The sequence below is a fragment of the Aptenodytes forsteri genome, unplaced genomic scaffold (assembly GCF_000699145.1).
Source record: "Aptenodytes forsteri isolate BGI_AS27 unplaced genomic scaffold, ASM69914v1 Scaffold104, whole genome shotgun sequence".
NCBI classification, from domain to species: domain Eukaryota; kingdom Metazoa; phylum Chordata; class Aves; order Sphenisciformes; family Spheniscidae; genus Aptenodytes; species Aptenodytes forsteri.
Window position 1 is genome coordinate 1,948,270 of NW_008795943.1, and position 10,135 is coordinate 1,958,404.

At 44.1% G+C, this 10,135-nt stretch overlaps 1 protein-coding gene across 1 annotated transcript in view; it reads right to left on the reverse strand.

Annotated features, from left to right (window-relative positions):
* Nucleotides 1–2,545: 2,545 nt before the first annotated feature.
* CUNH14orf80 (chromosome unknown C14orf80 homolog) overlaps nt 2,546–10,135 on the reverse strand; it is an 82,767-nt gene continuing 75,177 nt past the window's right edge. Inside the window, exon 9 of the mRNA XM_009285354.1 lies at nt 2,546–3,721. Within this exon, the coding sequence (XP_009283629.1) occupies nt 3,362–3,721 (360 nt within the window). The 3' untranslated portion in view covers nt 2,546–3,361. The remainder of the gene's footprint in view (nt 3,722–10,135) is intronic.

The window sequence follows — 10,135 nt, forward strand, 5'->3', positions numbered from 1 at the left end:
CCCAGAGCAGCCATTCCCCCTTCTACAGCATCTTCGACTGCTGACACGGGCCCAAGCCTGGTGACCAACAAGGTCGTTGCAGCCTTTAAAACCAGTGGGCTATGACGGTGGGTGAGAGAAGTCAGCCTAAACAAGGAAAGGAAAACACTTCAAATACCACAGTAATGGTATGAGGTGACAAACATCTATTTGTTCCTAGATTATATCCCATTAAGTGTGACTGCGGTCCCCCAGTTCATTCTCCTGCCCTCACTGCAGCTGGTGTTAATCCAGGGATAGTTTTCTTAAGCTTTTAAGTGGTGTTGATCATACAGCATCTCCCAGCAGTACTGGAGAGACAGCTGATGTCTTGCCAAGCTCACAAGGACCAGAAAGCATCTGTATTTCAGATGCATCAGTATGCCTCAAAAGCAATCAAAAGCTGTGACCAGTCACTGAGGCATGACCACGGCCCAGTCCCTTTGTGTCCATCCCCTGTGGAAGCGCTGTGATTTTTGAAAGGCAGCCTTCACAGGAAAACCACCTTCCAAAATTCGGTGTGTGAGAGCATCAAGCCCTTAAAATACCTCCTGCTTTGTGCTCTCTGTGCTGGTGCTGAAAAGAGGTACTGGTTTTAAAAACACTGCCAGCTCAAAACGCCCTGCTCACCTTCAATGGGGGCTGCAGAATATCTGCTCTGGTTTAAACTGCTAATTGGTACCCGAAACAAAAGGCAGTGGGAAATTGGTGCCAGAAAATAAAAACTACGCTTGCCTGTGGTCTTCACATGAGGTATCTGAAGTGCGCAACACCAGCACAGCACCACGGCTGGAAAGGCGATCTTCTTTTAAGCTGCTTTCAGCTGTAGCCCTTCTCGATGTACACGCCAGGACAAGGAGCTCCAGCTCCAACCCGCTGGCTCTCCTGACAGCTTCCCATTCATAGTATAGCCACCTCAGTACAGTGATTTGTGCCGTGCGGTAAATGCAGCTGTCTGCAATTCACTGTAAGCACTTTTATACTTCATACACACACGTATATATACAGACACACTGAGGGCCATCACTTTCACATTTCACCAGAGAGAAAAATTAATTCTTCAGGGTCAAGCAGGGGAAAGGCGCTGCCAGTTGTGGTCTCTACTGAAACAGGATCCTTGGATGAACACTGAAGCACACTGCACTAAGTGCTGCAGGGTGACAAATATTCGATACTAAGAAATAAGTCATCCCATGAGTGACTAGTGTCAGTTTAAGTGGACCACAGCATAATACATCGTAGCACTCAGCATTAAGCCAACCCCGATAAGCCACAGCAAGGCATGAGCTAGAGCTGCACTTGAATCTGAGTGCTCTCGCCACACTCAAGAATATTTGCCCACTCTTCTCTGCCCAAAATCCCAGGAGAATAAAGGATCTTTTGAGGGAAATGTTTTAAACCTAAATGCGATGCAGTATGAAAATTCCATTGTATAAAAGCTGAAGGAGGATATAAAATGCTGAGAGAGAGAGAGACTGGTGTGCCACTCTTGTTAGTTCTAGGATATACTGTTTCCCATTCATGAATAATTTTCTGTGCAACCTGTGTCCGAATAAGTCCTCTTGTGCGCTGAATTTCAGCAGCCCTGGAGCTGACACCCTCCCAAAGTTGCACCAGCTTGAAACAGTTCAGTGCTTGGTACCCTGCACTTACTGAGATGGTTTGAAACGCAGAGCGATGTGGACTGACTTTTTAAGGCCAGGGCTATTCTTTCAAGAGCAGCAGCCTGGTGCCACCTGCCCCAGAGATGGATCTCACTAGCCCACTGGGGTTTTCTGCTCCAGGACTATGTTTGTCACCCCCAGTGCGAGCTGACAGCAGGCACGCTGGTTGTGACTGACAGCCTCGGTCAACACACACAAACACCCCACACCGGGGGGGCTGTCCCATCTGCGTAGGGCTGAGTGGAGTTGAGGTCTCTGGCTGAGAACTGCACTTCCCACCAGCCTTGCTCAAGCTTGGTCCTTGGAGAAGCCACCGGGTCCACGCAGAGGAAAGGCTGTCTGAAACTTGGCCCGTATTGAACTGAACTTGCATACTCCTGCCTTACCGGCAATGCTGTGTTCAACAGGGTGAAACCAGGGCAAACCAGCCCTCCCCATGTGGCTCTCTGCTGACATTTGCATTGCCACTCACTTCTGCAAAAACTGCATGAGAACCAATACAGGTGGTGCAGATGAGCAGGGTCTGGAAGCATCTGAAGTTTACTTGGTGCAGCAGAAACCAGGAGACCTGAGCCTTGTCCACCCACTCCCACCTGCACAGGGTCTCCCTGCAGAGCAGCAATCGTACTGATGCCTGGAAAGAGGTCCTTAAACGTTCCTCACGTTTGGCTGCTGAGTGAGCCAAAAGCAGCTGGTAATCAGCAACACCACTGAGCTGGGGTAGTAGACAGAAATCCAGATTGAGGAAAGCCCATTGCTCATAGCAATTCACAAACGAAAAGCAAACTGGTCTTTTTAAATTTATTTATTCCTGAAAGTGTACAACTAGAATATAAAAATATTCCTTGGTGAAAGCAAAACAGAAAAGGGTAGGAAATGAATGCCAAGTGAAAAACATTTGCATGTTCCAGGGGAAGAAGCCTCCAGAGACAGAGCTTGGAGACTCCTCAAGCTTGGAAGTTAAGGTCATATTTCTATTTTACAGACATTTCCTATAGCAGATCCATAAGTTACCTTATTGTGACTCATAACTCGGTGGAATGGGTTTCTAGCTCGTTCTCTTTGAGAACCCAATTACTTCAAGTGCATCACACCAGTAAATGAAATCAGTGTGCTGCTTTATTTATTATTAGGCATTTGTTTTTCCTTATGGTGACTGCATTATAGCTGCCACAAACATGCAAACTAGCTGAATTAAAACAGCACACTTTCTTGAACATTTCCAATCTCTCTCAGCCTTGGTACTTCGCATGTTCTCCAATACCTGGACTTTTCTGACTAATGAACTCTTCCATTTGCTGGAAAATATTGAATGCAATTAGTACTTCAATGCGCAGCCTCAAAGTATGCCGTGCCTAGCAGCTGAGCACTGTAAAAGAGCCCAGTGCTTGGCAGAAGAACTGGAAATCCAAAAGATAAAAGGGAGATTTACACACGCTCCCACCAAGGCCTGCTGCAGAATTTAATTAGCAAGGTTAGCAATAAAGGGGCTGCAGGGAGAACCACCAAGGTTATGGCCCCAGTGCAAGTCGCAAAGCCATAACAAGTTATGATTCCCAGGCTTAAAAATTAGAAATTACATTTGGTTCCTCACCTCGCGCTCCCCCATGCCAAGCTGCACAGTATGTTCTGATCAAGTCAGTCTATTCCTTTGCTCTTCTCAGTCCAGCTTTATCTCTTCAAGGGGAGATACAAATCACTCCATCCAACCCTTCTGCAATTTCATCTAGCCTCTGCCTGCACTCTTCCTGCAGCTGCTTCAGCTCTCTCTCCAGGCTGGCCTCTCTCATCTGCAGTTCTCTGATCACGTCTGTAGCGCTGACAGCTGAAACAGGGTCCTTGGATGCAGACCTACCGAAGCCCATTTTGCTGGCAGGATGTTTGCTTCTGAACACCAGTCTGCACGAACCATGCTTTTTTTTTTTTTTTGGCGCACAAAGGTATGCAAGATCTAGCAGTTTTAGTTCAACACTTTCCTGTATCTTTCTAGCAGTGACAGAGAACCACTCCTTCTGTAGTTCTTCCTCTCTTGTTTTCACCTGTAGAGAGAAGAAAGAAAAAAAAAAGGGGAAAAAAAGAGTATGGTAGATTTCTGTGAAAAAATCCTCCCATCAGGAAGCAACATAAAATGTCACGTTTGGACTAGCATGTACCAAAGAGAAGAGAGCCAACTGTGAGTGCAAACCTAAGTGCGTGGCAGTGAAAACTGACTTACGCTACACATGCTTTCTATCAGGTAGCAGCCTCAGTGACCAAAAAGCTGCCTGTAGCAATTTGTTTGCAGATTCACAGTCTACCAGCCCCTCCACTGATGACTAATACACAAGGGCTCTGCACGCTTCCCTCTTACCGAGGAGTGGGTGGTTTGACTTCAGAGCAAAACACATGGAGCAAAAAGGGAGACCCAGCAGAGCGGCCTTCATCACCATTGTGCTTTAAGCCACCATGCTGTCATAACAGATTAATTGCCTCATGACGAACAGTATTAATTCAGTTTGCAAACGCTTTCTGTACTTGGCAATGCTAAAAAGTAGGGATGACAACTGTAAGCTAGAAATCCCTTAATTCTCACTTCTCATTATGGGGTAACAAATAAGAAAAGGAAAATAATGGAGCAGAGACAAAAAAGTAGAGGCTAAGACCAAAATGAATACCAGGCAGCACACTTTCACTGAAGATAGGCCCAATAAAACAAAGTTTTTCTTGTGACAGAATCACAGTCTGGATGATAAAAGCAACTGTATATACTGGGATTTCTCCAAAGCGTTTGATTTAATGTTCTCTAACAATTTGATTTGAAGAACTTGCAAGATGGTAATTGCCTTGCCAGTTTTACTAGTGGATTAAACATGAATTCAATGACTCATCTCAAAATGTAGTTGTCAGTGGGGAAACATCCATAAGAAGAGGTACCCTGCGTGAAGGCCTTCAGGGAAACAGTTCTTGGTCCAATGGCATTTTCTGTTTCTGCTATGGCAACAAGCTGCCAAATCAGCTCAGCCAAAAAGCAGCAAACTTTCAGAAAAGTGATGCTGCCTCTGCAACCTGCACAAGTCCCAGAGCTCTCCTGGAACTTGTGTGCAGCTCTGGAGTTCATGCTTCAAAAAAACCACAGGGAAACAGAGTAGGATTCAAAGACAGGTCACCTAATGACTCACAGCCCACAAAACAAGCCTTATAGTATGAAACTTCAAGAGCTCAAACTATTCCATTCATGGAGACAGATACATAATTTGCTTTAGATCCTAAAAGAAAGTGGAAAAGAAAGTGGTGAGAGACCAGACTTTGCTGACAAAGCCACAAGATGATCAAATGGATGAAAATTTACGTTAGATATTCAGCTTCAGAATAACACATTGTTTCCTACTGTGAGGATAATGAACCATGAAATGCTTCATTGCTGCTCCAGGGATGAATCCTTTGGCCAAAGCTCAGCTCAGGTCAAGCTCAGTGCTAACGATACCCCCTTCCAGCCTTGAAGCTGCTCTGCAACCCCTCCGTTCCCTGGCCACGGGTGAAGCGGAACAGCTCCTTGGGGTTTTAAATCTGCAGATCTGCATTAAGATATTGGTATCTCACATATTTGGGCTTTGACAAGTTCCCTGTAAAGTCAGGGATGTTTTGGCATCTCTCTGAAGCACCAGAGATTGGTCAGAGCTCAAAGCAGCACCAGCTGCAAGGACAAGAGTCCTAAGGTAGCAAAGCCCCCCCGCCTTTGCCACTCCCAAGCTACAACTGCTCAGGGTCAAACCAGCTGCCATAACTGCAGACAAAATGATTTTTTCCATAGATCAGCAGGGAGGGTTTCACTACTGAAACAAATTCAGACACTTGTGACATACAGGGGAGCAGACTATGTTCTCTTAACAGTGCGAAACGCTGCAGGCACGAGGGCTGCAGTCACAGTTAAATTTCCCCACTGACACCAACTTCACCAGGGCTTCACTCACTTATTCCACATCTTTCATCAGAATATCTTCATGAGTTTTGCAGCCAAGTAATTAATCCTCTCCATAGTCTTCTGATGCGTTATTCCCCCCCCCTCAAAAAAAGATTAAGAAAATCAATCAAATCAGAAAAGGAGTAAATTTATCTGAATTTTTCCTAACATGTTAAAGGCTTTATCGATGCAGAACCATCTGTTAAAGGAGACCTCTGTTGATTAAGGCATTTGAATAGAGAGTTGAAGCTGAGAGAAGTCTATCTTTGCCCTTGTCCAGGAACCAAGGGTCCCTCTTTATCATAATCCTCAAGGAATCCCAGGACATCTCTTGCTGTTTGCTAAAAGAATATCTGAGGTCCAATTCTCTAACACCGCTTTAGAAGAAACAAAACCAAAAAAATAAATTCAATGTTATCTGGTCTCCCCACTGCCAATGAATAAATGGAAAACGATGTTTGCACAAAGTGGATTTAACACTGGAATCCAGGATGGGAAAGATTTCCTGTTACTTACAAAGAACAAAATCACTCAGCAAACAGAGCCCACAAAATGTTATTTATTTTTTGCATTAAACTCAGGCAGAATACTAGTAGGTCTGTATAAAAGGATTCCTAATGAAACATAGGTTTTAATACTCTCCACTGTCCAAAATTGGAGAATTTTATTATCCATTGTGCAAGGCACATGATGGAAGAGCATGCTCCTCTCAGTACTAAGTGCATTGAGTTCTAACTCATAGCAATAGCAGCAATAGGAATTACTATACTGAAGCAGGAGCAGCTGTAAGGACAAGGACAACAGCCTTTCAGTTAGGCAGTCAGGGAACCAGAAGTACAACAAATTCTGACATCCAAGTATCAGAAGGGCACTGCACATGTTATCTTCTGTAAAGAGAGACAATATTCCCTGGGACAACATTAGATAAATTTAACAGGGGAAATTTTCAAAATAATGGATATGAAATAAGAGAACAAGGTTAGCAAAGCACTATTTATTTCTTATCAGCACAATCTGGAGTTGGAAAGCTAGCTTGAGTTCTTTTTTGCACTGTTCTTCCTGGTAAGCTCTGCAACCATATGTATGTCCACAAATACTCTTGTTGCAATTTGTAGATTTCAATAGCTAAAAATTCTCTAAGGGTTACCTTCAAGTAATATTCTTTACTCTTCACATCCTGAACACTTGTGAAAATACTCAATAACCTCCTCCTGTATGGTTAATTGATGCTCTTTAACAGCTTGCTCTCTCCCATTAGTCAGCACACAATTATTATTCTCCACTGCAAAACAATCTCAGCAGACCACTTTGTATTAAACAAACATATTATAAAAGATTAGGAGCCTCAGCATTTTGTGTCTGCCCGTCTCTATCCCACAGCTCTGCCTTTCAGTCTCAATCTACCAGCTGGAAGTTGAATTCCCAATTAAGTACATAGTGCTGTCTGACAACTGCTGCACATCCTCTCCGAATAAATACAACATGATAATAATAGTTTTCACTTCTACAGCACCAACTTCATCCCAAAGGGACCCGGTGCATTTTGAGAAAAGCCACGCCAAACAGAGGGAATCAGCTGATGAGGAATCAGCATCTTCAAACTGACACATATCCCGCTCTGCAGCAAGTATTGAGCCAGTTAGCTGTTCACAACAGCACAACAGAGCAGTCACTCACAGACACTGTAACTGAGCCCATGGAAGCGTGCTGTCCCTCTGCGCGCTCCAGGGTCAATGTACCCCACCAGGTTTCACACTCCCAGCTGAAACCAGGACAGGTGGGCAGAGACAGGTGGCCTCTAGTTCCTGACGTGGTGGAATTAAGCCAGGCAGGACATCCATCAAGTGTGGAAAGGATTTCCCATCTCCCCAGGGACAGCACCATGATTGATGCTGCGTTTCCAAAAATGTTCAGGCTGAGGTCTGATTGAGGAAAAAGGCTCAGCCAAAACAGGGTGGGCCTAGTCCAGAGTTGGAAAGGGGCAGTGAGGTGAGGCACATCCAAAAAACAGGCTGAGCAGGCAGCTTGGCTCAGTCCCCACCATGGTGGATTAACTTAAGCACTGATGCACAGGAGAGACCTCAAGCCTGCAAACGCCTACACACATAATTAACTTCCCCAGCACTTCCTCACCCCTACCTTCTCTGAAATTTCTTCTAACCTAAGGTAAGGCTGTCCTTTTCATCCAAACAGCTATCTCAGCTATTTTCAGTCCTGGGCATCTTCTGCCTTTGAACAAATTTTATAGCAATGAGTTCAGTGGGCAAACCATGGAAAAGGTAATGTGTCACACATTTTAAATAAGCTGCCTTCCAGTTTCTTCGCATGTTCCACTGTTTTGAGGCCAGAACAGTAATACCCAAATTCACCTTCTCTGGACGTGTGCTAATTTGTTATGTGGACAGTCCTAGTCTTTCAGTTGCCCATCTTGTGGAGGTCTACTTCTATCAACTGCTTAGATGACCTACACGTTTAGCTCATTTGATCTCTCCTCAAAGAGGAGACCGTCCAGCCCTTCACAATTACTGCTGTGGTTTCCTCAGCTCCCTCACATTTGCTTGCACCTTGGTGGTAATGAGCTTCCCAGAGCTTTGCGTCTCATTCTGTGTGACTCAGAAACAGCCCTGAGAGGCTGATCCATGTCAGAGTTTAACAGCTCGCTAAATCATTTTTACCACACACCAAAGTGTGGTAAAAATGATGCACAAAATGGTTCTTTTTCTGCTAAGAAGCAAGATGGGCGTGAACTTATTTGGAGAGAATTTTACCAACATGCAAGACATCCCAAAGAGATGCTAAGAGATCTAGATAACCACATCACATTATTTAAATAATTTCCAGTAATGACCTAACAAAAGTGACAATCTTCCAAATGCTGGAAGTCAACATTTCAGCTTGTTAAAACTTCACATGGCAACCTGAAAACCTCAGAAAGCAAGTGAACACTCTGCCTCTGAGTTACATACTTGAATGAGGCCACTAGTTAGAGATGAAGTTTAAAATGCAGCAGCAATGAAAGGTCCAAACACCTATTTTGAGAAAGAGAGTGGGGGGAGGCATAGGAGCATTTCCATTTTGTGATTGCGTTGTTGCCAGCTTCGAGGAAGGAGCAGCAAACCAAATTATTGGAGCTCCTTTTGAAGTGGATGATAAAGACAAGAATCATGTCATTATTTTTAAATCACAATGTCTTCAAATTATTCTCGGAGTTTTGCAGAATGGCTATAATAATGATATTGTTCAGAAAAACAAACTGCACAAGCCTAGAAATGGCATGTTTTCTGCCTCCAGTCCTATCTGTCCACGCATTCTCTCTTGTATTTCTCTTATAAACAGGGAGAAGACCCCATAACCATACAGCATGAAATACAAATTATTCTTGCCATTCTGTACAGATACTACAAACCACGATGCCTGCCTTTGCTGGAAAACGCAGTGCAGCCTGCTCCTTTGTGCTCCGAGTCACAAGGAACAAACAGAAAAATCTCAGATCTTGTCTTTTTGGGTTGGGGAGTGAAAGGAAATTAGGAAATATGAACGGATGCAATATCCAAGCCACCAAGTCATACTGCATTTGCTATCAGGACATAATCACCCAATACCTTTCATAAACTCATCTAATTCCTCTGAAAACACCAAACAGCATTTGACTTGCAGAATTTTTTATTCCTAAAAGGAAGCTCATTTCCGAGGTTTATTTTAAAGCTATCACGTCTAAGATGGACCCTGTACCTGGGGAGTTGAAAAGGGTGAAGTGAAATATATGATTAATGAGGGGCCAGACTGCAGAAATAGAAGAGACCTGCCAGGCCAGCCAGTGCACTCACCTGCCTGGCTCTGAACAGCTCCCCAGCCTATTGCAATATCCCAAGCACGAGCACCGAGAGGCGTTCCCCAGGTTAGAGGAGCTACCCAGAGCTCTCAGTTTCCATGTATACTGAGCAGACTCTTATTCAACAGACAAGCATCAATTATAGATAAAGATCTATAAGTAAAAAATGAAAGTGGGATAAGCACGGAGATATTGGCATCGCTCAGAGACTGCTGGCATGGGTGCCATGCAGAAATCCTGACAGCTGAGCGCTGGAAACCAGGCATGGCAAATTAAGGCTAGTTTAGGAGTTTTCAGTTTCCAGACTGGAATCCAGATCAGTCCAGGGGCTGAACCTTGCAAACACTTGTCTTTAATCAGTACAAGCCTGAATAACACTTTATAAGTGATCATTATTTATACATTTTGCTGTCTTACAGTTTATATCTAGTGTTTATTCTACCACCACCCTCTCCCACCCCCCGAGAAAAACCCTGCAGAACTGCAATCCCAAGCAGTCTGTCTGGGATACAGAAAACAGGATAGAGAAGATTTGCAGACTACTTTTAAGAAAGCCCTCCCTGTCAGCACTGAAAAAACAGCACCAAGTACAAAAGGAAAGGGAGCAAAAGGAAATAATAAGCAAAAGTATCAATAACATAGAAGGGGGAAGAGCAGAGTCCGCTATAACCATAGCAGACA